The sequence below is a fragment of the Brienomyrus brachyistius genome, chromosome 4 (genome assembly GCF_023856365.1).
Source record: "Brienomyrus brachyistius isolate T26 chromosome 4, BBRACH_0.4, whole genome shotgun sequence".
In the NCBI taxonomy this organism is placed as follows: Eukaryota; Metazoa; Chordata; class Actinopteri; order Osteoglossiformes; family Mormyridae; genus Brienomyrus; species Brienomyrus brachyistius.
In genome coordinates this window covers 2,896,823-2,924,791 of record NC_064536.1, presented here as the reverse complement: position 1 = coordinate 2,924,791, position 27,969 = coordinate 2,896,823, and the positions used below count along the sequence as shown (strand labels likewise).

Genomic DNA, 27,969 nt, shown 5'->3' with positions numbered 1-27,969 from the left:
CTTTTTTTTTGCTTGTGAAGAATGATTAATTCAGTGGTGGCATTTTCAGCAGATGATCAGCAACACTCTTATTCCCCCATGCTGTTTAGAAGCCCAGATCCTGGGTGATTTTAGGTGCTTGATCTGAGGCTCGTTCTTGAGTACCTGTTATCAGGGAGCCCATCAGTTACTCCATGGTGGCATGACTGTAACATGTCTCGCAAGGTTGAATCCCAACTGACTCATTAGCTCTTCCTAACCTCAGGCAGTCTTTGGGTTATGCCGCATAAAATTGCATCCTGGCACCACACTCGTCTGCGTTATGATGCCAAAAAGTCACGTGCACCAGGTTCATAAGGTTCTCTGAGGAATTAAAGGCTCCTGCTGTCCTCCAACACCATGATCTAAGTGATCACGTGACTTCAAAGGAACCGGATCTTAAAGGTGTAGACCTTTTACTCTAGAGTCAAAGTTGGCCGTTGGTTGGTGTGCAGGACGGATGCTGTGGGTCGCAGCTTCTGCACGAGGAAAACTTCCTCAATCATGATCTTTAGCTTCTGGTTCACGACATATTTTCTAGATTCCGCATCTTTCTAGAGCTGTCTTCATTTCTGAAGTCAACAAGTAAAGGAAGGGGAAAAAAAACCGAAGCCTCCATATCGACTGGTACTCCTTCATTTCATTCTGTCTCGGTAATGCGATTTATGGATCAAAAAAGACATTTGAAGACCCTTTTCAACTGTCATGACTGGCGAGAAGTGTGGGCGCCCTCCCCAAAGTACGACTGTCAGCAGGGAAATTGTTAGCGGGCTTCTCAGAATACTGGTGAGAACTAGTGATAAGATGAACAAGGTTACATGGGGATGATGGGAGTGGGGGTGTCATTGGAGGGGAAGAGTGGAGATGGGATTGATAGAAAGGACAGAGGGCCAGAAACGAAAGAAACCTGAATGAGAGAATTACATGGGTGTTGGGTCTGAGAGCGTTTTTCCCAGGGTCACAGGGAACAGAAATCGGTCCGAAACGATGACTGGTAACGAGGTGCCGGTACAGCAAATGCACCCTTCATATCACTTTGCTCCACCCCCAGAGCTTACAAGCCCCTCCCCATTGGGAAAAACGACAGCCAAAAACCCAATAGTCATAATCGTAATTCCCGCTCTCCAATTCCCCCTGTCTTCCGGCAGAGTACGACGCATCGGGCCTGGAAACGGGGAAGAAGTTCACCAAATGCGGCACCTGCAAGTACGGGGCGGAGTGCGACGAAGACTCAGAGGACATCTGGTTAGTGCCGCCATGCTCTGCCTTGGAGCTGGGAATCTCAGATGGGTCATCATTAATTCATATATATCTCTTCATGAGTGCCATTGATGTATTACTGCTCTACTTGCAGAATATTCCCAACCCAGCATGGTAACGTCCCAAAGCAGGCCAAAGATTGTGTGTTTGAGGGTACCGAGTGCCTGCTGCACCCCCCATGGGTATTGATTTGGGGTTTTTGCTGAGTCCTGAACAGCTTCCAGGACCCACAGAGGCCCAGCTCAATTTTTCTTAAAACAGCGCATAACACAGTTGTTCCTCTGTAACTGAATTACACTTTTCCCCCCTTTCTTTCACTATGGCCATATTGTCCTGCAGTTTACTGCATAGCGGTTGAAATAGGATTAAAATGCATATTTTCATACAGAGCTGAAATGTTTATAAATCTGATCTTGTGAAAATCTTAATGAAATGCTCATGATGGGTGTCTGCAGAGGCTGTGCAGTCTGGGTGTGGAATTGCTTGCCTAGTTTGAGCTACTGCTCTGTATGGAAAATATTCATATTTTATTTGTGGGGAAGAGTGGTCACTGAAAGTATTTTTTCAAGTTTATTACTAGAGATGACCTTTCCATTCACTCCATTTATATTTCAAAACACTTTGTTTACTCACATAAATGGCAAACAGATCCTGTAACACTAAAAACCAAACAGTAATAACTCGCCAATGGCCTGAACACAGAACGGCTTTGTTTTGTTCTGGGTGGGTTCCACTGTTTTTGCGCATGACTGGGGAATGTCTCTGTGTTCCAGGTGCATCTGTAACATCGACTGTAGCGGGCACAACGAGAATCCTGTCTGTGCCACTGACGGCAACTCCTACAACAACCCCTGCCTCGTCCGTGAGGCGTCTTGCCTGAAGCAAGAGCAGATTGATGTCAAACACCTTGGAAGGTGTCTAGGTAAGTCTGTTAATGGCATTTGGGGGGTGGGGGCGGTTAGGTAAGCCAACAAACGGCTGGAGCACCTCAAAGAACAAAGCACAAGCAAACATTAATAAGACCACCTTTATCAGACTTTCAACAGTGGACGGCCAAAAATAATTGGCCAAAAATGCTGGCTGGGGGGCAGTGGAGAACACAGAGACGTCGCAGTAGCAACTAAATGAATTGCTTCATCTCCATTGTCGACCGAAAAACAAAAAAACCTCACCTTCTTTCACGCAGAAACGGATTGCTGAGAATGTTCAGGAACATTTGTCCCTCAAACAGGATGAAGAGTGAAATATTACTGGGCCAGGAACCTAAATGGCTGCCCTGAACAATGGGCCAAGGAAACTCAAACGGACCCACAGGGGTTCAACACAAATATTAGTTACATCACAAAAGTTATGGAAGCCCCTGGTTATGGACATCCAGCAAGTTTAATATGTAAAATTCATTGTGACCCTCATCACAGACCTGGAAACCTGCTGGACCCATTCATCCCAGGCTTCTTCGTCCATCTCCATTACTCCTCTTTCATCCTCGTTCCAGTTTTATTAACCCCCCCCCCCCCAATCCGGCTTTAGGCCATAACCCTGTTTTTAATCAATGGAAGGTCTGAGCATTCAGAGATGGAACTTCCTGTCGGCTATGAAGGGGTAGAGCAGCTAGCTGAGGTAACGTTTGCTGGTCCCCTGCGGCAGATTTGAAGCATGACGGTGGAGGAAAACAAGAACATGAACATCGCCTCGTGTTTTTCACACGGAAGCTACCATCGGGTCACCGGGCCACGTGACGCCACGTGACGCCCAAACCAAGAACGTCTCTCGCAGAGCAATGTCGGGATTTAGAATGCGGCCTGGTTGGTCACATGACTGTGAAGCCTCTTAATCCTGTTTGTTTATTTGTGCCTTTTTCCCCCAGCAGAGCCTAACGAAAGTGCGTGTTAAATAATGCATTATGATCATAATAAATGGAAAAGAGGGAGAAAAAAAAAAGCGAAAGGCTTTTTTTCCACAGCCAGTGAAAGACCTTTTTAAAGTGAGCTTTGATTGCTGTGAGTGCCGAGCGCTCCGCTCGCGGCTTGTTCCCGAACACGCAGAAAAGCAGTGCGGTTCGTGGACGTTAATAGGAAACCTTTCCGTCTTTCTGTGATTATGAAGTGCTGTGATTACCACCCAATGAGTAAAAGTAAGCGTCTATCTGCCATTTCCCTGGGGGTTGGGGATGTTGACCAAACGGGCTGCGGGCTTCATAAGTAATAACCAAGCTGACCACCGCTTACACCTCGCTTTTATTTTACCAGGCTCATTTTCTCTGTTTTCTGTAATGTTAGCATGCTTGAGGTGGTTGGGCAGTAAGACGACCTTGAACCCCAAGAGGTTTGTCTTACTCAAGAGTGTTTAGTTCCTCTCCTCTGTTGTTTCCTGACATTCTTTCATTCCCTCTTTCACACACAGTTTTGGTTTTTTTTTTTGTATAGATGATGTAGTGAAGGATTGCCACTCACTCCTATTAAGCTCCACTGCCGTGAAAGGAAATATGTAAGGATAAAGTGAAAGCTTGACTCATTAAGAGTGGAGAGGAGACAGAAACAGGCCGAGTTATGGAGGGAGTTATGATGAGATTGTTAGCTGGGGTTTTGGAGACTGACAAGCTGGCGTTGTTAGCATTAGCTTAGCATTAGCAGAACGTAGCTCAAACCCAACAACAATTCACTATGCAACAAGGCCTTTTACTTCAGTATAGGAGAAGGATTAGCATTAATAACAGCTGGGTTTTAATGAATGGGTGACGCATTTGCCTGCTGTTGCTGCAGTTTGAATCCCTCAACCATGTCCGATTTTCTTTGAGTACATATTCACTTTGATATGTCAAAGCTCTGCATTTTGCTCCAGGTTGATCTGGCTGTTGGTTTTTTTGACAGGGTTTGATCTAGTCTTTTTTCACGCCTTTCAAGTATCAGATTAAATATTAAACGCTCAAACAGGTGGAGGATAAAAGTGAAGTTTAAAAAATGGTACTTTTTAATCTACATCAGGCCAAATAAAAAAACCAAAAATACCTTGGTAAAAAAAATACCTTTCCGACAAACTTGAGTCGCGCTCTTGTTGGCATCGGTATTGCATTCAGGCCGAGCCAAGTGTGACCTTGCATATATTTTATTTTCAAAAGACCGTCCTGAATAATTTAACCTATAAATCACAAGCAAACGGACGTCAGAGAGCATTTTCATTGTGAAACTGCGGCACAAGCGAAGCCTTTGTTCCACAGAGCAGAAATTAATAACGAGAGGCTCTGTATACACAAGTGTGTCAGACCTTTACCCCTAACCAACCAATTCTTGACAGTTCAGTTATCAACCTGAATTAAAAACTCATAAATATACTTTTGGCTGGGCCTGTTTTTTTTCATTGGTTATAATTTACCACTCGGATGCAGTGCCGCTCTTGTTGCAGTGTTGTGTCTTATAGCTAGCATTGGGAGCTACATCCCCTTAGCCAAGAAAGCATTTTCCACCATGTCATTATACATGCAAGTGTCACATGGATGTTATGTGGCATGCTTGGGGGAGAAGCTCAATTGCTTCAGACTACAGGGAAAGAGCTATATGAGCAGATCGGCTATTCCCATTGTTTCCTGTAGAGGGCAGAAGAGAGCAGCATTGCTGCCGTTGTTACGAGTGTCACCGTGAGTATTGGGGCCCCAGGCTGGCAGTAATGCCAGGCTCTTATCCCCCTAACATGATCCCACCTGCCAGGCCGCTCTCATTGCCAAGAGAAACACCAGGCCCACTGGCAGCGCGCTTTGTATCTTTGAACAAAAGTATTCCTCCGTGCTTCTGGCGATTACGGTCTGGTGGAAAGAGTTCCCCTTTGGTGCACACAATGCCGGTTAAATAACAACGGAGGCATCTCCAGTTATTTCACATCACCAGAGGATTCTCTCTGCCCCCTTGGCATGTGTGGCTCCCTGTACCCACGTCGACTGGGTACACTGCGTGACCAACTAGACGTGGAGGGTCTCCGCATGATAACCCCCCATTTTATGATAGCGTCGTCTTCCCCGAGCAATCAAAGCGCTACCTTAACATTTCATCCCTCCCCCCCCCCTTCCTGGTCTGCGCTCCCGTGCATGCCTGCTTTTCCGGAGCTCCGTGATCTTTTTATCTGATGTACCGTCCGCCCGACTTCCGAGCCACCCGATGAGCGGGGACTCTCTCCAAACAATGCGTATTGTACAGAGCGACTTCCAGCACAAATAAAGCGTCAGAGCGTAATGGAAAAGAAGAACCGGCAGGCGCTCCTGGAGAGCTTAAGCTTTGCAAAGAGGCGAGTAGGAGGTGGTTTCTGCAGTTTTTTGTTGACGTCTTCTCGCCCTTGGCTGGTTTGCTCATGGCGTCGCTACTCATTTGCATGTAGAGCGATGCCACTTGTCTTCCCAGCCTATGAGGACAACTGTGGGGCACATCAAGCCGGGATGTCTCTTACTAGTATGGAGAGATGCGTCTGTGCGAATTTCGCTTCTGTTTCCTGTCTGGGCACCAGTCCACACCCCCCCCTCCCTTTTCCAGTCTCGGCTGCCAGTACATGGCATCATCGGGCCCCGAAGTCGGCTGTTCGTCCTCATCCTTCCACCTCTTAGTCGCTTATGATTCTCCCTTCCAGTCCCTCTGCAGGGGTCAATTGTTTGCGCTTTTTTTTTTTTTTTGTGCAGACTATCCTAAAGCAAACGCCGGCTTAGCCGCCGGACCGCTGTCTCTGGCTTTTTATCAGAACCATGACTTACAGGTTTGTAAATACTCTGTGCCAATTAATGTGACAGACGGTGATAAATTTTCTAACCAACGGCTCCTCCTCTTCTTCCACCTAACTCCAAAAGTGCATCTGTGTTGTCATCAGAAAACCCCACGATCGTTCTGAATGCTTTCCCACCCGCTCGCTTGATTTGCCGTCGTTTTTCCCATCGATTTCTTGGTGGAGTGATTTCTGGGAGGACGACGTGCTCCGGGCACCCCTGACAGTTCACTCGAGGGTTACAGACCCCATGCCTTTCTTACAGGGACCTGAGATGGAGTGTATCAAACCGGGCTCTGTTTTACAACAGTAGCTAGTGAATTATGGTATCATACTCTAACCTGCGTTCTGTTTATGTTGTTCAGCCTCTCCTGCCTTCCTGGCTTTAAGCTATAGTATAATCAGCCCCCCAGGGAGGTGATTCTTACCCCAAACACATGTTTTTACATCCCTCTTGTGTGAACACACTGTGCCGATATGTGGGTGTAACTCCTGAGAAGCAGACCCTGTGGGATGTCCCTACAAAAGAAATACCTTCTTTGCCAAAGTTTTCTGTTTTTTAACAATTTTTTGTGTGTTTTATTGTTTTGGATATGGAGTCATTAATTCCATTGAGATTGATGAAACCCCCCACAATGCAACGATAAAGGAATTGTGTGTGAGTGTGAGTCCATATGACACAGAGAAAGACACACTTAGTACCCACTTGGTTGATGGTTTATATGGAGATAACTCGGTAGCATTTGCGATTATGTCCTTCATTTAATGTTTTATTCATGTGAGATAAATAATTCTTTGTTTTTTTACGCACGGCCGGCGTCAGTCTGGTTTTGTCTGAACTTTGAAATGGCATTTAATCTGGGAAATCTGCAGTGAGTCTATGCCATTAAATACGGGCAGTCTGCACGCCCAGGGCGGTTGGTGCCCGCATGGTCATTAGCGCCAACCTCGTCTGTCCCTCTGAAATCCCATAAGCGGCTCCTTCCCCTGGCGATCCTTTGTCCCGCCATCCATATTTGTGACGAGTCGTAAACAGAGGAGGCTCCTCTAGTCCGTGAGATCGGCATCGCCAGGGAAACCGAGTCCGTGGTCATGTGTGCCGCTTTGAGGAAAATAAACTCATCCCTCCCCCATGTCCAGTGTGATGCTTTCATCATCCTATTGCATAACAGCCCAGCTTCTGTGAAAATAAACTCCCTGCACTTTTACGAATGGCCAGTAGGGGGTGGCGTGATTCCCATGTTCTCAAACGACTGTGACCGATTTGCACAAATGTGAAGTGAAGTGCCTGGTCTTGACTGTCTTTCATCCTGCTTTCAGACAAGTTCGGGAAGAAAGATGGCGATCTCTCGAAGCCCGATATCATGGGTAAGACATCTCGAAACACTCACACCACACAACTGTCCCTTCACTGCCTGCACGCAAAGGCACGTCTGAATGCTGAATCTGAATTTAGGCGCTCTGGTGTGTGTTTTTCCGCTGCTCTGGGCTCGCTGCGTCGTTACTTTTTAGCATGCCCTCATAGGTGCGTTGTGGCAAGAGCCCGCTAACGCACCCCGCGGGGATGGGAGGGGTCAGAATTTCCTGCCTTTACAAGGCAATCTAACCTGCTCCAGGGGGTGGGGCTTCAAGCCGGCATGGTGACCATGTTCTGAGCCAGCTCCGGGGTCCCGGCCCTCGTAAAACAGGGCAGTGCCCTGGCATCCACTGCCTTGCAGGCGACAGCGGTGACTCATGGGTGTATCAGAGCATGTGTCAATTACTCACCCACTATGATCCTGACACAGAGTTCCAGACACACCTAGAACCCTGACAGTGATCCAGGAGAATGTTTGTGTCCATCTGCCTTGCTCCTGATAAGCAGGGCGTGTTTTACGCGCTCCCAGTTAATTAACACTAAAAAAAAAAAAAAAAAAAAAAAAAAACGCTAGCGATGATTGAATTACATAATTTGGCAAACGGGCTCATTATGGAGGTAGACATGAGCAGCACATGCTCCGCACCACCCCACCCAGCACCTTTTAGGAAGTTCACTAGCCTGTTTTCCGATCTGTGGGTTCACGAGGAAACAGCAGAGGAGTGCCTGTTACTCGCGGCGCCTCTATGCGGCTATTATAATACTTCCTGTTGCTCTCGTTTACTTCCTGTTTAAAGCACAAGGAAAACACGCCAGGTATCCCCTGCTGGACAGTCACCAAATTACCAACAAATTATATTTGAATTGACAAGTCCAGAAGGAGTCATTAAAAATCAATATCAAACCTGCTCGTTAATATTATTATTTGATAATTACAGCTACTGCTGAGGTAGATGTAAGAGGAAGCAGCTATAGAAATATGCCAGACTTGCAGACTGATGCCATCAAAAAGCATCTATGTTAATGACCCCCCCTCCAAAATCAGGGCACATGCTTGGTCATTAATTTTTTTGCTCTTTTTAGGTGTATAAAAAGCAGACACTTAGCCACGTGGTGAAATAATCAGTTCGAACACCCCCCCACCCCTCCCTTCCCAGCTGGCAAAATCTAGAGAGGGGAGAAATATATTTCTGGCTACGGGGCTGTTAGAAAGGGCATTTATTTTATAGGTTTTCTAGGAGTGGAATTACGCTTGGTGACATGGATGTTTTGGTGTGGCTATGGGCCGGAGGTCGGGGTCACAGTGACCCCGAGGTACAGCAGCATGACCAGTGGGAGGCGCTGCACGTCCTGGGAACAGGACGCCATTCACCTCCTTTATCTCCCTTTGCCCGCTCTTGTGCCAAGTTGGTCATTTAGCTCTTACTACGTTCTGCGCATTTTGGCCTGTCGGACTTTCATAAATGACATTCACGATCGTTTGGCGTACGTGCGAGCGGCCCGTGTGAAATTGCCGGCGGACTCACATCTGCCCTTTTTCAAAAGCAAAGATGTCTCATGATCCTACGACGTTTCCTAGTCCTACAATTCCGATCTCGGGAACATTTCTGGATCATGTTCCACCTAAAACTCGGCTGGACCTCAAAATCGATAACACGTCGAAGTCTCGATTCTGCTCTAAGTATCCCGCAGCATTTAAAAATGGGATTATTAAGAAATGGCAAAAGATTTTTCCCTACTTATTCATAATTGTATTATTCTAAATGCTCCACTATATTTAATATGCTGCTATGTTTGTTTTAATGGCAATTATAATTGAAATAATTGAAATTGAAGTTTATGCAGTTGGAAAGGAGGTGCAGTTGGGCGAAGTTGCTATGGTTACCCAGCATCAGTACCAGTAGCTCTGTAAAGGGCACAGCCTCTGAGTCAGTGAATGTCTGTGATGAGACCTTGGTGTTTGTACCCGCAGACACTACAGAACAGGATGACGGGTACCCCGGCAACCCAGCGCCCTGCTCCGACAGTTACGCCGGCTTCTGCGTGCACGGCAAGTGCGAGATCAAGTACAACATCGCCACCTGTCGGTGAGTGTTCGTCTTGGCGCCGGGGGGGGGGGGGGGGGGGGGGAAGTCTTTCTGTTAAATGCCTTTCCGTCACCTGGCAGACGTTGTGAGCGACAGAGCCGAGGGGTTTCCCGCCACTCTCATGGCCAATAGCATGCGGCAGAAACAGTACTAGAGCGGCTGAATTATCTCCGATACCCTTTGCTTGACAGCTGCCAGCCTGCTTTCCGTAGATCACTAAACTCCCCTCGTTAATATCCATTAAATGCCAAAATAATTTGCCCAGCTGGGATGCCCTTCCTCCTACCTTTATTTGCGGTTGTCTGCCTTGTTTTAGACGGGAAACCTTTCCCTTTTACATCTAGCAGCTTTGTATCAAGAGCCCAGAATTACGTAACGTAATGGATAATTTTACAAAACAAATGTATCATTATCGTCAGTATGATTTCAAAGCCATAAATCATAATTATTATAAACTGCTAAAGAAGAATGTGATTTCAACACATTTGCCTTTGGCGTTAACATGTTTGCCAGATGTTAAACTGAACTCCATCTGCAATTCAAACATTTCTGATGCAACAAATAACATTGTATATCTACTGAGGCTTTTCGACTTTAGAAAGTCCCTTGGTTATTCTCCTAGCTGATATATGATGCATTATCATCAAAGGGATTGGAGCAAAGCTTGAGATTAAACGCCAGGCAACGGTGGCCTTGTTTTAATAATTCTTGGGATTAGATCATATGAGCAGCATTGACTGTTAAGTCCAGATCAAATTACACGTCGCTATTTACTCTGTGTTCCCCTCAGTTACCGGTTACTCTGCTGTATAATCTCCAGAGAAGTTCACTTGAATCATCCATCCATCCATCCATCCATCCATCCATCCATCCATCCATCCTACCTCCACAGCCACATATCCAGTACAGGGTCAGAATGAGGCAGGGATCTTCCCCAGGAATCACAGGGGCACCTTTCCGGTCCGTGTGAAAAGTGCAAAAAAATCAAACCTTAATTTTTTTTTCCCTCAGCAATAGGAGCACTTTCACTAGAAAACATGAAGCAGCTATGCTGAAGGTAGATTAGAAAGAAAGAAAGAAAGAAAGAAAGAAAGAAAGAAAGAAAGAAAGAGGAACTGGGCTGGGTGAATGTCCTTGCGCAGGCTCAGCCGTGAGGAATGTCCGTACAGTGTGGATATAGGAAGGTATTTCCCAGATACGCAGCATTGTTACACATTATAGACTGAGTACATATGGTCAGCGCATAATGGCGGCTATAATGCATGAATGTTACTGATAACGTGCATTATCAGTCCGGCTGGGTGCCTTTCCAGCAAGCCGGCTGTCCAGGGAACACTGCGGCTTTCAGCTCGGCGGCGAACTCCCTCATCTGCACGCTCTCTCATTCATCTCTTAGCCTCTTTGTAAAACCCTAAGAGGCAGGTATGACCTGGCGCCATAAAACGTGAAAGAACTGCATCCTTAAATGCCTGCTGTTGTGTTTTCTTCTTTGCTTCTGCTGCCGAAAGGCACCTGAAAAAGACAGGCCATCCTGCGCTGATATTACAGCGTAAACAGTCTCCCAGAGCAAGGGCCGTGAAATCTCAGCTAATTCTACCAGAGTTGGATAATTTGGTGGATTTTTTTTTCTGAAACAAACCCAGCATTCTTAATATCCACGTAACCTTCCAGCCCTTAGTAGTGTGCAAATGTAATCTTTATTTATTTTTTTTTTTTTTGCAGAAACGTCAACTATTTTCTCTGGTTCTTCCAAGGCCTCTGATCCTTGGTGGTTTAAAGCAAGGCTGGAGGGAGGGTGAGGCAGTGGTGCTTAAGGGAATGTTTTTGTCTCCTCCGTCAGATGCGACTCGGGGTACAAGGGGCCGCAGTGCGACGAGACGCAGGACTTCAACATCCTGTACGTGGTGCCGAGCGGACAGAAGCTGCACTACGTGCTGATCGCGGCCATCATCGGCGCTGTGCAGATCGCCATCATCGTCGCCGTGGTGATGTGCATCACGAGGTAGGCTGGAGTGGAGGGGGGGGGGGGGGGGGACTGAGCCACATCACAACTTTCGGGAAAAAAAAAACATTTGCACAGTAACACGACTGTTCTTATGAACCATTTCATTTTAATCAAAAATGCCGGATTTGAAACGACTTTAACTGAAACTGCATTACCATACAGACTGGGCACAAGTACGTTTCAGTTGTTGTGTGTCATTTTAGTCTTTCTTTTATTTCTGTGTACATCTTGTGCATCACATTCCCATTTACGCATTACTGTTGACAAGAGTGGGTTATTTTCGGTAAAATACTTCAAGGTCGTTCAGCCAAAATCAAGGGGTTTTTATAAATAAAGCTCAGCCTGCTGCTGATTGGTCTATTTTGCTAAGTCTGACGGGGGCTGGATCGGGGTGAGGACAGACAGAGCTGGAGGAATATTCCACCTGAGGATAATTACCTCGTTAAACTGCCTTTAATTGGTCATCTGTTGTCTCTCGTGGTCTCAAATTTAATCATATCCCTTTAGCCTCCATTAAACACATCTAGAGCCGATTTTTAAGGCTTGCTTGACGTCTTATTTTTCCTTGTATGCAGGGCTAAAGGAAAAAAAACACTAACCTACTAGTCCATTCTTATCAAATAAATAATCATAATTGCCGCAATTACAGATGCATGAACGGTGATGTCCAATTTGGGCCTCTGATTCAGGTTGGCTCTCATAACTTATTTTATTGTATTTTATCGTAATTACTCATTCACCATGGCAGCATTCACTTAATACAAAGGGCCGGACATCTCGACAAAAAGGTGGAACTTTCACATCTCCTTCTTCCCAAAGGTCTTGCTGGGACCTTAGACTCATCTGAACATAATCGTTGGTCAGATTCCTCCTAGACCTCGCAGTGAACTCTGCCTGTTCTCCCCTATGGTTCGCTTTATTTTTCCTCTAAGGATATAAAGCAGCTAAGAGACACCATTTTCTAAATGCCCACCTATTCATGACTTAGTCCTTTACTGCGGGGAAAAGTAAAACATCTAAAACTATTTTGATGAGAAGGGGGGAAAAATTATTTCAGTTTCAAATAAAATTTTCGAAGCCACGCATTTGCCAATAGAGTCCAGGGAGCAACTTTGAAGACGCTGCGCAAAAGGATCTGATCAGACACTCCTGACCATTTCATTACCGTGGCAGTGAGGAAACAAAGGCCAGGCAGCCCACCTTTCTGAATGCTGAGCGGCACGGAAGTAAACCCTGCTCTTTGTGACATAAAGCTTAATAGAAGTATCACTGAGCGATATCCACTCGGAAATTGGTGCTTAAAAAGAGGGAGCCACCCTGGCCTGGAATAAAACATGTCAGTGTGCAGGGTCCTTGATGATCTGAGCAGCAATCAAATAAATAGCGTAGTCATCATGGAAACAGTATGACCTCAGCAAAGTGACATCATTCAGATTCCAGGGTGACTCGGACTCCTGCAAAGCATTACATTTATAAGTTATTTATTTAGCAAACATTTTTATCCAAAGCGACGTACATTTTTGAGAAAGCGGGGGCAGATGGTCCCTGGTGCGTTCGCTTAATTCAGTTTGCTATAGAACAAGTTTGTTTAGCTAGTTATTGAAAGGTTGGTTTCGTTATAACGACAAATGAGGAGATTAGGATGAGATGATGCCTGAGTTTGTGTTCTTTCTCTCTCTCCTTTCAGGAAATGTCCCAAAAACAACAGGGGACGTCGGCAAAAGCAAAATCTCGGACACTTTACCTCCGACGGTTCCTCCCGGATGGTATAGCTTTTGATACATTTTCTTACCACGTGGAATACATTTTTAATGGTTTTTTTTATTTTGTTTTGTTTTGCATTCCTTTCTTGAGAACAAAACAGAAGAATGAAGATATTTATTTCAGGGGCCTTATCGTTCAGTTTAGTTGCTTCCCTTCCCCGGACATAGGGGTGCTTGCTCCGGGAGCACACTGTAGCTACAGACTGTTCAGAAGAAACCGACAATGAAGCGGCTTTTTTTCCGTTTTGGTTTTTAAAAAAAAATTTCTTTATGGAGCCTCGTTGAGGGTGGTCGCTTTTATCGGCGATTATGATGGTATCCCGTGATTTGTATGGTAATTTAACAGACTTCTGCATCATGGAATGTACTATTTATTGGGAACGATAATTCTTGACTTCTCCATATTTCTTTTGCTTTGCTTTTTTTTACATTTTTTTTTACTATTTTATTTGAATTTTTTTTGCAATTGATGTGCAGCTGAACACCAAATGCAGTTTTAAATGGATAAAATGTTAGCCAGCGCGGTTTAATTATTTACATTTATTCTTTAATATGTAATCCAATGAATAGAACACACTGTGTTTGACTAGTTAACATTTTTAATCGTTTTTATTTTTTGTTGCTATTTTGTTTTAATGTTATTATGAGTATGATTTGTAGAAACTGCATATCGCATGACTTGTGAAAATGTGTTCCGTGACGTAGTTTTAACTTAAATTAAACGCTGTACTGTATGTTCCGGACAGACCTGTACTTTCCACATGGACGCTATCATTCTGATTTCTCCAGCCTGGTTTGAATGTTTCAATGGGTCTTGATGTATGATTTATCAGGATCCTGGACCGCGTGACGAGTGATGTCAGCATGTGTGAGGGAGGTATGAAAAAACTGATTGTGTCTATTGAGAGACATTTTTTTTTTCCCAGAACCACACCTGGAGAGTTCTGTGAATTATTCCTGGGGAGAGGGTTATAACATTATCACGTTCCAGTTCCCCGTGTTATAGTATATTGAGACTCAGAGGATGGAAATTGATCTTTTGATTGGATCCTTTTTCGTTTCTTGTCTTGACCCATTAATCTTTTAGCTGTCACAGAAATGGGTGTCAAAGAGGAGTTTGTTTTGAAAAGCAGTACCTTAAAATGAACAAAATAATCGGAATCAAAATCCAACACAGGCCATTTAATATTTAAATTATTTTAGGAGAAAAAAACAAAATGGGTTTTGAAACGGGACATCAGACTGTAAGAGCTTGTATGTTTTAAGATCTTTAGAACGTCTTTCGTATAATTTTATGGACAAAAATACGTCTTAATACGTCTGACAATTTGAATATAATGATAGTCTCCAAAGGTAGAACAAAGAAACTGGTAAAAAAAAGATTCATCAATATGTAATAAATTTAAAACCTGATTGTATAAACTAACGAGGGTCTGCTGAGGAGGGTCTCTCTGGTTACATCTGGTAATAGTTTGTCGAAAGTAGCGAATCTACTTGTTGTTAACCATCAAGCGGTGACTTAAAATGTGAGTAGAATGTGTTTGTTTGACGTTATTGATATTCTGCATGTAGGAATTTATGGTCGACCATTTCTGTCTCAAACAATGAAAAGAATAAAAAAAATAACTTTTTTTTAACGTCCTTATGCATTCTGCTGGGTTGTTTATATCAAGAAAATGGCTTGTTTACATACAGAAAGCTCTGAGAATGTCTTTTAATGTCATTAATTCCTCATTGCTGCAGCCCAGTCTTCCATTACATGCCATATTTATATTTGCATAAATACAAACGGCTCATTTTTTAGCAAGTAAAGGCCGGACTGCTCTAATTTGAGACCATTTGTAGGATGTTTAATATATATAATTTAATATCGGATTCTAATTATCTTAGTTACTAATGCATACATTTGTTAAATGTGTATGATTTACGATATTTTTTTAGTGTTCCTTCCATTTTTCCATTTTTAAGTTGGATTTTCCCTCCTGTTTTGATGGATTTCTTTACTGAAGTGTTGCCTTTAAAGTCTCCGGAAATTGCTAAAAGCTTTAATGCCCCATTAAAGCAAAACCTTGTTTGGAATGTGAAGGGCGAAGAAAATCATCGAACCTTGGCGACAGTTTAACTTCTCGACAAAAAGGGTAGTGCCGCGAAAACGTCCCCGGACTGACGTTGGGTATTTATTCCGTTAATTTATACGGCTCAAACCCACAAGGTCTCCGGTGACGGGGATTAATGAGGCCGCCATCAGCCACCACTGTGTGCATCACCATGGGAGACCCTCACTTCCAGGCACGGACTGAGCATGCTCACCGGCCTGTGTGTATGACCCCCTGCCAGCTGCACGGGTGCGGATCTGCGCGTGAGCTGCGTGCGAACGCCACAGAGCGGTCTCCGGGCCATCCTCATGTACGCACACACCCCGGATGAGGCTTCTCAAATTTGTTTTCTTCCCTCGTGTGAATCAGAGCACAGGTATCCACCCACGGGAGTGCGCATCCCACTGAAAAGTGTTAGTTCCATAAGTAGAATTTCAGCAGGGGATGGGGGGTGCTATGTGAAAATAAACTGGAGAGCAGACTCCTGTGTCGGGTGGTGGTAGCCAGGGAGCGTGGGGGGTGGGGGGGGGCTGATATGTAAATGAGGAGAGATTGCCCTCCGCTGTGTAATTATAGACAGAGCTGTGTGGGGGGGCTGCTGCAGCTGCTGGCTTCAATTGACATGCTTCACCTCCCCCCTCCGAGAAAGCAACTACCTGCTTTTCTAGCCGGCGTCGGCTTGCATGTTCCACGATGTGACATGGGAACCAAGCACCCTGACCTCATATTCTGCTAAAAAGTAACGTTAAAAAATACACAATAGACGGGATGACAACACAGGGTCATGTGACCAACTGACCAACTCCCGCCCAGCTAATACTCCCAGTTCCCTAACATTTATTAGGGAAGGTATGAAAAGGTATAAAATTTAGCGACAAACATTAATTATACATTGCTTCCTTGCAATGGAATAAGCTGAAAAAAAACAGCTGTTCCTGACTAGTTCCTAAATAGCATGTATTTTAAATGTATCGGATAGATACGTTTTTCACTTCCAGGCAAAAAGCAGGTTGCTATAACCTGTGTAGCCCCTGCTCCTTCTCTGAGGATTAATTGTGGATTGTGGCTCACTGTGGATTGTGGATCACTGTCCAACATGCCGCACTTCTTTGGGGGTGGAAAAGACATCGTTCTCTAAAACAGGAACTGACTCGAGAGAAGGCAACCTTTATCTCATCAGGGACAACTTTTTCACATTCGCGAAAAATGTAGCCTTTGCCAGTAAAGTCGAGGACATGCACACTAAAGCAGGCGTACGGGCATGCTCACCTGAATATATCACATTATATAGCGGGATAAGACACCTCGGGGCATGACAAGGGCTGCCCTACTTGATGATATGCTCCCATTCACAATCTGTACGGTGCCCCTACTTTCGCTTCCAGGTTCGTGAGCTCGCGCGCACATAAAAATGCGATTCTCTCGAATCACTTCAGAAAGGCCACCATCCCGAACATACGGATTCTCGCCAGCTGCCAGGGTGAATTGGGGGCCGTGCATCTTTGGGATGAATAAAAGTAAAATGTGGCCGTTTTCTCCGGGCCATCGGCGCTCGCAGATAAACGACCGACGGCTAATGTAGTGTAATCTGTCTATCACTGCGACGCATCAAGTTTATATACACGTCCCCAGCCTGGGTGCGACATTTGGATATTTTAAAACCTGCAAAGGGTAAAATAAATCCATGGGGTCTCCTATGTAGGTTTCATGCAGTTTTATGAGAACAGGCTTAGCGGTAGTAATGCTATTCTCAGTGTATTTATCTTCTACGTCAATAACATTGCTAAGTCCCCTTAGGACACATGCAGTGGATTACAGTACCTCAGTATGAGTCTATCTGTCAGCGGCATCTATGGCCTTAAACACCTTCCCCAAGCCACTGCGCTCAGTGCATTACATGAAATATCTTCTTAAAAAAATCACAATCTTGTGAAGTATAAAATATGGCGGGACTAGGCTGGCTTATGCTGTTCATTGCAGTAAAAGCCTACTCAAACATTCAAGGTCAACAGAAAGATAATTCTAAGCCCTGGACTACGCCGTTCAGAATATCAATCCTACTCATTCTGTCAGTCTAGACCCTAAACCAACTGGTCCAATATGCCTTAATGAGTTTTATGCGCTATTCTCTGGGTATCAAGTGTGAGACAAGAGTGAATCAGAAGGCTCATGCGATGAAACACGCGGGTAAAATTCACAACCTTGGCCAAAATCATTTGGTAATTCCTTATGTTCACAGTTGTTGCTGTGAAAGAATTAAATATCGAGGAGTGAGTCAACCATTTGGCCAACCAAGAGTGAATACTCGCACATGTATCCTGCGGTAATGGGAAATGCCAGTGAAGTGAGGAACCAAGTCAGCCTAACATAGATGGGCTGATGGGGGGGTGTGGGGTGGTTTCCATTATCTCTGTGATCCATCTTCCAAAAATGTACTAGTGTTAGCTTTCAAAATGTATTTATAGGTATGAAGTGAGTGTGAGTCTCCAGCAAGCCGTCGTTCCCCGACATATCCTAGCCGACTCTGTATGGCTCCCCTTCTGATCAATGGGCGGAGTGGGCGGAGTCTCTTCATTCTTCTGCACCAGACCCAATCTAAGTTGGGGTCTATAGCAAGAGTCACTCCAAGAGTGCCCCACAGGCTGCCTCTTATTACCGGTAGTAGTGGAATCTACCTGATATACCCTACTGTGACCTGAGGTATATAAGACTCGGGATCAGACTCAGACAGGCAAAGGACAGCGCTTTGGATTTGTGATACCTGTGAGGTTGTCTTCCCCGAAAACCCTCGTGAACTTTCATCAGCCATGGATCAACAGAAGGTCCGCACGCCAGTCGTGCCAGAGAAGCTGGAGTTGACTGGCGTGGAAGATGAGACAGGCCAGCCCATCAGCGCCCTCACCATTCTGTCGCTGCTGGAGCGGGTCGCGGGCATCATCGACAACGTGCAGGCGGGCCAGCAGCGCATGGAGGAGCGGCAGCTGGAGCTGGAGAACAACATCAAGAACATCCAGGGTGATGTGCTCAAGCTAGCGAAGGACCACACCACCACCAACGGCACGGTGGAGAAGCTCCTGCAGAAGACCCGTAAGGTCAGCGCCAACGTCAAGGACGTGCGCACACGTGTGGAGAAGCAGAATGTGCGAGTCAAGAAGGTGGAGACCACCCAGAATGAGCTTCTGACCAGGAATAAGTTCCGCGTCGTCATCTATCAGGTCAGTCCCATATTGCCACCATACATTCGAAACCATTTGTGCTACAAGTCACTCTTTGGGTAGCTTTAAATATGTCTCTTACTATTTTATTTCTCTTAGCAAAAGTACTTACTTCTATAGGTACATAATCCTGTTCTCAAATCTCAAAAATGAAATGGCCTGCTTTGTGTAAAATAATAGCCACAGGAACAGGAAGAACATACACCTGAGTTCACTTAAGCTGGACCTGGAATTCTTAAGCGATAGAGAGACACTCAGAACTGAAGGTCCTGATCTTGAAGATCTTCGCAGTTATCACCAAGGGCGAGCAACTGCGATTCAGGAACGCAAGGCACTAAATCCACGCCATAGTCTTTAATGAGGTCCATGGCTAATTCCATAAAGGCTGTCCTCAGCTGGCCGCTGAGAGCGGGGAAAACAAGTTTCAAAGATTTTCGGACAGCGTAGGGAACCTCAAGGGAGCCTGAGGACGCCCAGTTTCTGAAGGCAAAGAGTCGACGGGCAGCGTCCAGTGCTCTCAGCTGCTAGCGCTGTGACAGCCGGGCTATTCTTAGACAGTGGAATGCCCTGCCGCCAAAGAAGACACAAGATAAACTGCCGCCCAGAAAAAGGTTATGTGCTGCCTGCACGAAAACTAATATGCGGCAGGCTTGTGCCTATCTGACGGGACAGACCTGCCAGGTCCCTGGGACTTTCTCTTTGTCGTGGTCCCATAATTTGTTTTAGAGTCACACAGAATAAAGAGTTCTGTAGGAGGCCCAGTGGATAATTACCTAATAACCTTAGTTACAGGCGTTGAGCTTCATCATTCTGCTTGACTAGTGTCTTGACGATTCCTCGCAAAAATGAGGGTCCTAATCACCCAGTATAGTGAGGATGGCATGTCTTGGCAAAACCTTTATAGGGCATTGATTGCTTTTCTATTTTTTTTTTTTGTGAAAGCTGATGGAAGGAGTGGTAATACCAGGGTTTAGCCTCCGAGACCCCAGTGGCCGTTCATGACAGACGCTAAGACTTATGGATATCCACACAACCACCCCTGAGGGGTTTACACCCTGAGCTCATGACATTCTTTAAGAAAAAGTATTAAGTCACACCTGGAATATCTGCTGATTATGCATCGATAAGGTGCAGGAGATGGAAGAGGATAAATACAGAAGATGGGATAGGAGAGCAGGGCTCACAATCACTGCTTTAGGATACTGAGGAGGTATTCAGTACAATTTTGTGGTACCTAGTTAACCTTGGTACTCAATAGAATGAGCAAGGAGACAGGAGGGTTGGGAATTATTTCCCTGAAGGAGCAAATGCTTCCGTTATTATAGCTTCTGACTCATGATATCAGGACTTTAATTGATCTAGTGAGGGTTCAATAAATGTTTAATCATTGGCTGGACATCAAAATTTTAAACATTTATTATTTACACGATCTCTTCTGCATCTGTTCTTCCATGTGTTACATAAAATTTGCATGGCAGGTCACATTTTTCACAGGAGTCAAAAATGAATTAGTAGAGAATGGCCACTTTGGCTGATGTCTTTGTAGGTATGTGTAAGGGGGCGGAAAGCTGCATACAGTATGCTTCACTGGATTAGGTATGGAAGGTCGCAGGGTATTCTGCAGCTGTTTGGCTCCTCTTCGCCTGATCTGGGTGATGATCGAGTGAAATGGCCTCATCGGTCGTCAGATCTGCGGACCCACAACATTATCTGTCGTTTACACTTTTGGACTAACTGTGACCATCTGTGGTGAACATCAGCTGAGCTTATCAAACAGAATCCCCTTTCAACTCGTACCTACATACACTGATAATGGTGTCACTCGCCAAATGTGGCAGCGCAAAGGCGTTTTGTTCATTATTGATGGCCGTGACTCTCCCTGACTCTTAATTAGGATTAATTAGGTTTCATCTACGGATTCTGGCTCAGCGGGAGCTGAACTTTTTGTGCCGGGGTGAGGTGTTACCTTATTTAGGAAACTGCCCCATTTGGAGCACAAACCCGCTTAAGGTTAGGGTTAGGGTTAGGAGAACGCTCACCTGACATGGCATCTAGTTTTGGCAGATTCATGGTGTAAATGAACCTCGGGGATGTTACGGGCTCACATGCAACACGTCTTTGTGCTGGTGGATGGATACATTTTTATTATTGTACTGTTAGTTTTGTTTACTGTCATATTAATATTTCTTCTGGTCAGTTTTCATGGGGCAGTGAAAGCGGAAAGCGGTGACTGACCAAAGGGGAATATGCTTTTATTTCATGGGGGGAACCTGGCTTGTACCCTACATTTACATTTATTTATTTAGCAGATGCTTTTGTCCAAAGCAACGTACGATCGAGAATCAGGGTCGGTCAGGGTCTGGATGCCAAACATAGGATTTCCCCTGACGAGACTCCAATTACTAGCATAGTGTCCGAATGCAGAGAGCTTCCACACCCTCAGCCTAGAACTCAGCCCCCCAGGAAGAAGAGTTAAGATTGCAAATGGGGGGGGGAAATTGAAGACAACTGTTCCAAGGGCTCATGTAACCACTTTATTAACACAAATAGATGTGTGGATGGGGGGAGCAGCAAACAGTAATAAATCACGGCTCGCTGGCTGGTGGCAGTATGGATGCCAACCAGTTGCTCAATTGCGTGTCTCCTTCCTTGTTGGTGTAACAGCTACATCATGGTTGACTCATGATTTAGTGAGAACTTTGTTTTGCAGATGGTCATGACATCTTTAAATCATGCTGATAAACTAATTGAACGATTCCCGATTCAAGAGCCCACAATGGAATGAAACTCATGTTTCTGTATGAATGATGCAGGAATGAATCACAGCAGCTCCATGTAAAGCAACTTGGGGTGACTGCAGTGAAAGGTGCTGTACAAAAATAAATTGAATTGAATTGAACTGAACTGAATTGAATTGAACTGAATTGAAGTGAATTGAATCAAATTGTATCAAATTGATTTGAAGAATTATAGGAAATATAGGAAATGCAATCTGTTCCTCTATAGGATTATAGTATTGGATGCATGTATATGATTTATTCTAGCTGAATGGTAGTTTCATGAAGGGGCAAATCTTACCGATCTCCTTTCTCCAGGGAGAAACCACGGTCCCTTCCGTTGCTGTCACCAAGTCACCCAAAGGGGAGGGCTTGGCAGGGATGGCAGTGGAGCCGGACACCTACGATGCCCCAGCTGACCTCTCCTCGGATGAGGAGTACATGGTGGTGGAGGAGGCCGAGTCCCGGGCAGCCCGCTTGAAGAAGTCGGGCCGGAAGGGCATCGAGAACATCAAGGCGACCTTCTCCCGCGAGAACATGACCAAGACCAGAGACAACTTGAACACCAAGTTCAGTCACCTGGGTGAGCGCATCGTGCCAGCCGAACGCCGCGAGAAGATGCACCAGGCCAGCGCCCGCATCAAGGAGAATATCGCCAAAAAGGCGCCCACCAAGGAGACCTTCAGGATCAAGCTGAAGAAAGAGAGGACTGTGGCTGAGGGTCAGGAGGGCGCCGAGGGGGACAGTGAGGCGGGGGAGCCGGAAAAGGGCCGTAAATCCAGCCCCGACGTCACCTACACCGAGGTGGGGACAGAGGCGAGGCGGGAAGGCCCGGTGTCAGAGGTGGCCGCGACCCGGGTCGGGGAGGAGAAGAAGATTCAGTTCACCATGGAGAAAGTAGAGGAAGACAAGCCCGAGGTGGGAATCGGGTACAACGTGAAGTAAAGCCCAGGAGCGGCTGGGAAGTGGGATAGTGATGTGGAACCAGGAACCGGGAATACAGGAGTAGCAAGGTTCAGAATGGGGCATATCAGCCAGCGAGATTTCCTTTATTAATGCATATTCATGATTCAATGGACTCCTCATTAAGGTTTTTTTTTCTGGTTTGGTAATATTATTATTGTTTTCCTTTTGGGGAATATGGAGATGAATCCTTTGGTGGTTTTGGAGGCTCATCTTCACAGCTACAGTGGAAGAACTAGCCAGTTAGCGAATGACAAAGATAATTCTGTAGGTTTATGAAGACAGCCCATTTCTCGTGTAATATCACTTTTGTTTGGGAAAAGAGGGGTGATCAAAGTTCTTTCCTGAAGTAATAATCAAGTTGGGTTCGGAGAGTTGATAGTTATTTGAGAAACAGGTCAACTTTGTGGAAATAAGTGCACAAAGTATTTTTTTTTTTTTTTAAGTTATTTTTTTACGTAAGCCTGAGGTGGAGTTGCTGATGTGACGCATTAGCATGCGTTCTGTCTTCAAGTAATGGCAGGTGTGAAATTGTGTTTTCACCTTGTGCAGTATGTTGTTTTTCAGTGAAATGCTGGTAAAACAAAGGAGTGCGCGACAGCACTTTGTTCTGAGCAGGTTGACTGATGGACAGGCTTGGGTAAACCTAGAAAGTTAATCGTATTGCGGACAGTGGTCATTATTACGAATTTGGCTAATATGAACGGAGGAGGTATATGGACTTACTCAGCTGGTCTCTGAGGAGTACGCTGAAATTTAACATAAACATTAAGATGATTCTGCTCATGGAGAAGCAGGATATGCTCTGTGCCCAACTTCGTCCTGTAAGCTTTGAAAAGTCTTCTGAAGAATTAAGACATGTTAATTGTATTGTACTGTAGTTATATAATAGCTGCCAAGTTATTCCCAGAAAATCTATGATGGTTAGATTAGCATTAGACAGAATGAGATTGTGCATGATTTTATCGCTTTCTTTGTTTCATTTTTCTAAACAAATGTAAATTTTGTCAATTGATCCATCTTCCAACTACATATCCTGGACAGGGTTGGAAAAATATGTATTGAAATGTCCCCCAAAATTAAACTCACCTACCAGCATTAGTATGTGGCATGTTTAAAGGTATATATATATAGATATATATCTTTGGGCTGTTTTACATTTGTTTTGTTCATTGAAAAGCATTAACGTGGAGTTAAATTGTAAAGGGGTTTTGCGACTGCTCTCACTCGTGTTGTGTTATGACATTGACACTGAAATACTAGCAAATAAAATCACTAAACGACAGAACCATGACTGGTGTGATGATTTTTTTTCTCGCCCGGGAAAGGAAGTGCAGTCGATATGCATATTTAATCGCGTTTATTAAGCATGTTTAGGCATTTGTCCAAAGGAAAATACGAGTGAGGGTTAGGGTAAGGTATTAAGGGCCTTGATAAAAGGCCCAACAATCTTATCATTACCAACCATAGGCTTTGAACCCACAACCTGCTGGGATGGGGGGTGGGGAAGCAATGTATAGCAATTTGGGGGTGGGTGCAGAAAATTTCTCAAATTTCGGAGGGAGGTCTTCAATCCAGTAATGTTCTATGTGACCGGATGCCTGTGGGGTAAAGAGAACAAAAGCAGAAGTCAAAAAACAGTATCTGTCAGCTCCTTTTAAGTGCAATTAAGGAACATGCATTGATTCCTTTAAATATAAAAGCATTTCTATGGAGACAAAGGGCCATTACATATACAGATTTATTTCTCTGGATAAAAAACAAGATTTTAATAAATTCCACTATTCAGAATTTTCAAAAGGTAGGAGATTTCACTGTTACAAATTTGACTGTGTTCGGTTCATAGATAGCAAGACGGGGGTATATTAATCTTTGAAGATAATCAGACCTGAATTGAGTATGAAAGAAAAACTGATTTCTACTATATTTTGCTCCCTAGAAGGCATACAGCCAGTATCCACAGGTAATGCCGGAGGAAGGCTCTTTGTCATTGCTTTGAGTTTTGTGATAGTACGGCGGCACAAACTTGGTCCTAAGTCTCAACGCCCAGCCAGTCTTGGTTTCTGCCGGAATCGAATTGCTGATTGTGGGAACAGAAGCATTTATCTCTGCGGCAGTGAGAGCGAAAATTAAACTTCAGTCACTGTCTGCTTTCACTTGAATTAAATCCTGCATGTGTCTATGTTATGTGCATGATTTACGGATTTACGGACCCCTATTTTCCATGAGATATTTACAGTCTAATAAGTAAAACTGGAAACTCCAAGGGGGATTGAATGAAGGTGTGAAATCTCATAAGCAGAGAAATAGCCTTTGAAATTTTAATAAAAGCTCCCGTCCTGGCAAATCGAGGCCTACAGAATTAATGATGCCGCTGAAACGTTTAAGCTCCATTCTGTGTTTCTCCAGACATTTTTTTCATGGGTTTTTTTCTGAGACGGGCTCTTCTAGGGTAAGGTGTCACCTGGAGTCCATTATTCCTAACTCTCCCGTGGGATTGTGGGACGGCACATGAACCCTACCATCTTGGAGCCGGGATGCCGGACAGCATGAATCCCAATATGAAGAAGTAGGAGGTGGACCCAGGTGAGGTCCGCTTGCAAGAACAAGGTGCGGAGGTCTGTCATCCACTGGACCATAGTGGTGGTGGACCTGGGGAGGGGTAAGCACACTGGACCCTCCCATAGGGCGGGGCTACAGCCACAGCAGTCCACCCAGTGTCAGACAATTTTGCTGCTACCTGCTTTAACGTCAGACTTCACTCCTAGTGGCAGCAGTGCATGCTGGGAGTCAGCCTTGTAACCCATTAGGTTGCCGTCCTTAATGGGTGTGGCACCTGGTAGCGATACGATGAGTCCTCAGCAATTTACCACCATTCCAACTTGACGTCTGGGCTTCCCCGCCACACACTACCAAGCCAACGGCGGCGTCGTCAGCCGTTACAGCTTGTTATTTTCTTACACTTTAGGTTCCGTGTGTGGTAGAGACGCTTATGTGGGAGGCGTGACGTTTACGTGTGTGGCGGTCGCGGCGGGTGGCGCCGGTAAATGTTTACGCCGCCGCGGATTACGCGAATGAGCCGACAAGGCGGGAAGCTGGCGGCGGCTGACACAAATGCCTGCCATTTTCAGGAAACAGTCTGGCCTAGGGAGTGACAGCTGGGTGGGGGGAGGGGGGGGTGGCCACCCAGCAGGTGCTTCTGCCATCAGAGGGACCGTCGAGCTTAACAGGACGACGTCCCATTCAGACACCGTGCTGTCAGTCTGTGTGGGTGCGTCAAACCAAGTCACCGAGTCCCAGTGCGGATTAAGTTGGACTTCCGCCACTCGTCACCATACAGGGACGTCCACGGGGACGCTGACTGACATGTCCACTTGCGGATGCGATAGCCATGTTCGCTGTGGTGGGCCATTGAACACGTGCCACACTAGCCGTTCATCCTGAAACACTTTCCCAGGTCTTACCCTCAGTAGCTACTCGCTGGTCATTGAACCTTAACAGTATCGTCCCTAATTCGGTCCGTTTGGGACCAACAGACAGTTTGTATTTTATGGGAAGTTGGGTGGGAGCAACAGCTTTTATTTAATATTTTTTAGGTGGAGGGGGGTCTCATAACAGTGGTCAAAATTCGTACAGAAGAGCCAATCTCATCATTGGCTAATGATATGTTTTGAATTAGTGACTAACACAGGGGAATTCTGGGGCAAATTAGGTTTCAGCTGGCCCCTCCCCCCACAATCCCCTGCTCCAATAGGAACATAAGATTTATCATTATGGGATGATAGGGGGCATAAGAGGGGGCAAAATTCATATAGAGGGGTCAACCTTATCATTAGCCAATGATATATGTTTTGAATCGGTGAGTGACAGGGAGATCAGCTGAAACCGGTGGGCCCTGTGGCCCCCACCCCTGTATACACCCCCGAATAACAGAGAACTGTCACTTTTTAAAATTTGGTGTTTAAATGTAGACATTCCTCTCATTGGATGCCATCATGGTGGAGTGCAGACCCCCAAGCCTGCCGAATGACAGGTGCTTTCAGTCCTACATTGACTGTGACCTTTATTTATATTCTGCTGACAAAAGAGTGTGCAATCATCAGCGGGGCCCCCGCAATGAAGCGGGGGCAACATCTCGGGTGACGAGGGCAGCACTGAGCCTCCAAGTGCCATCAGAGTCCATAAACAAAGGCTTGATCTCTGGCGAATCTGGGGTCACCATCCACCTTGCTGGAAAGACAAAGACTCTGAACAACAGGTCTGGAAAAAAGAACCCCCCCCCAGATTAAGGAATATAAACAGGAGATGCGTATTACTCAAATCATTACTGCAGTATTTAACGGCAAGGCTCTGGAGAAAGCCAGATTCCTGAAGCTGCCTCGCTCCCTTCTACGGTCCAGCTAACTGAAATGCCATCCAAGAGAATTAAGCTCTGATAAGAGGCAGCCGGTCGTCATTAATTAGGAGTGAAGCAGTCCTTTAAAAGCTAGGTAGGAAGACAGAACAAAGACGATTTGTTTATTTGCATATCCATTTAGCTGGTGAGATGAGGGCACTTTATAAATAACTCTACGGCCAACATTCCTTTAAAAGACGCACTTTGAGTAATCAGCGAACGACACTGACAGAAGTAATCTCTGCTCTTGTTTCCTCCTGGCCAAAACGTCACTCATCGTCGCTCTGAAAGCTGGTAGTGGAAAAACAGCTTCTCTCTCGATACATTTCTGAACGGCTCAGCAATGGAGAAACCACTTCGCGAAATGAGTATAGCTAATATTTCAAGATGTCGAACCCTAATTCTTTAAATGCTGGACTATTTCGTTATTTTAAAGTAGATTGCTCATACAGGAATGAGGCAGAAGACACAGAGTCGATGGCATGGGGGGGTATACCCCACCAAATGAGTCATTATGCCCCCCCTATTTTATTTTTATTTAACTTTTTACTTAAACATCCTAAAACAAATATGCCTGGTCTCTCCTAGGGGTGTGGTGACAGACTGTCAACCCCCCCCCCCCACAACAAGTATTACCCCTGCCCCCTCCCACCCTTGTGCCCCTCCCCCCCCATCAGATTTGATTTGCTCTGCCGCTGGCAATGAAAACCACAAACAGTTGGATGCTTTTTCAGTTGAACGGACCGTATCGTTCCGGAGTTCTATTAATGCTTAAGTCTTTGTGGACAGTGCCTGATACAAATGCGAGCCTCACTGCATCGCTACGCTTGAGTGTCCCGCAATTTTGCTTGCGAATTGGCTGCTCTCCGTCACCAGCAGCCTGCAGATACACACCAACTGTCTTGTACCTTATACGACAGCCAGCGATGGACCTAGATATTTACTCATTGTTCATTATTGATTCTGCACAGAATTCTTTCATTCATTCATTTTCTGTACTGCTTGTTCTACAGAGGGCCATGGGTCTGCACAGAATTACTAAGGCAAAATAAAAAGCAATAAATACTGTTAATAAATACAACAAGCTTACAGTAGGGAATAGATGTCTGTTACAGTAGATAAATCCCTGTGCCTGATACTGGACGATCGCTGGTTCGAGTCCGGCCTCAGCAGAACAGTCACATGTCTGAGGGCTCTTGAGCGAGGCCCATAACCCTGAGCTCCAGGGGCGTCACACGCTGGCTGACCCTGCACTCTGACCCCCAAGCTATGGAGAGCGAGATGAGTAGTGT

At 45.3% G+C, this 27,969-nt stretch overlaps 2 protein-coding genes across 2 annotated transcripts in view; both read left to right on the top strand.

The window, feature by feature from the left end:
• tmeff1a (transmembrane protein with EGF-like and two follistatin-like domains 1a) overlaps nucleotides 1–14,871 on the top strand; it is a 57,460-nt gene extending 42,589 nt beyond the window's left edge. The window contains exons 6-11 of the mRNA XM_049011853.1: nucleotides 1,167–1,263; nucleotides 2,052–2,200; nucleotides 7,339–7,386; nucleotides 9,348–9,462; nucleotides 11,303–11,464; nucleotides 13,155–14,871. Of these exons, the coding sequence (XP_048867810.1) occupies nucleotides 1,167–1,263; nucleotides 2,052–2,200; nucleotides 7,339–7,386; nucleotides 9,348–9,462; nucleotides 11,303–11,464; nucleotides 13,155–13,239 (656 nt within the window). The 3' untranslated portion in view covers nucleotides 13,240–14,871. The remainder of the gene's footprint in view (nucleotides 1–1,166; nucleotides 1,264–2,051; nucleotides 2,201–7,338; nucleotides 7,387–9,347; nucleotides 9,463–11,302; nucleotides 11,465–13,154) is intronic.
• A 3,011-nt stretch (nucleotides 14,872–17,882) lies between these two features.
• cavin4a (caveolae associated protein 4a) lies at nucleotides 17,883–23,569 on the top strand. Its single transcript, XM_049012073.1, has 2 exons — nucleotides 17,883–18,541; nucleotides 21,637–23,569. The coding sequence occupies exons 1-2, from the start codon at nucleotides 18,134–18,136 to the stop codon at nucleotides 22,261–22,263; spliced, it is 1,035 nt and encodes a 344-aa protein (XP_048868030.1). The 5' UTR covers nucleotides 17,883–18,133; the 3' UTR covers nucleotides 22,264–23,569.
• Nucleotides 23,570–27,969: the final 4,400 nt, after the last annotated feature.

Excerpts from the sequence above, each read along its gene's own strand:
- cavin4a (XM_049012073.1), top strand. The coding sequence starts at position 18,134 with ATGGATCAACAGAAGGTCCGCACGCCAGTCGTGCCAGAGAAGCTGGAG. Across the intron at positions 18,542-21,636 it reads TCCGCGTCGTCATCTATCAG|GGAGAAACCACGGTCCCTTC; the intron begins GTCAGTCCCATA and ends TCCTTTCTCCAG.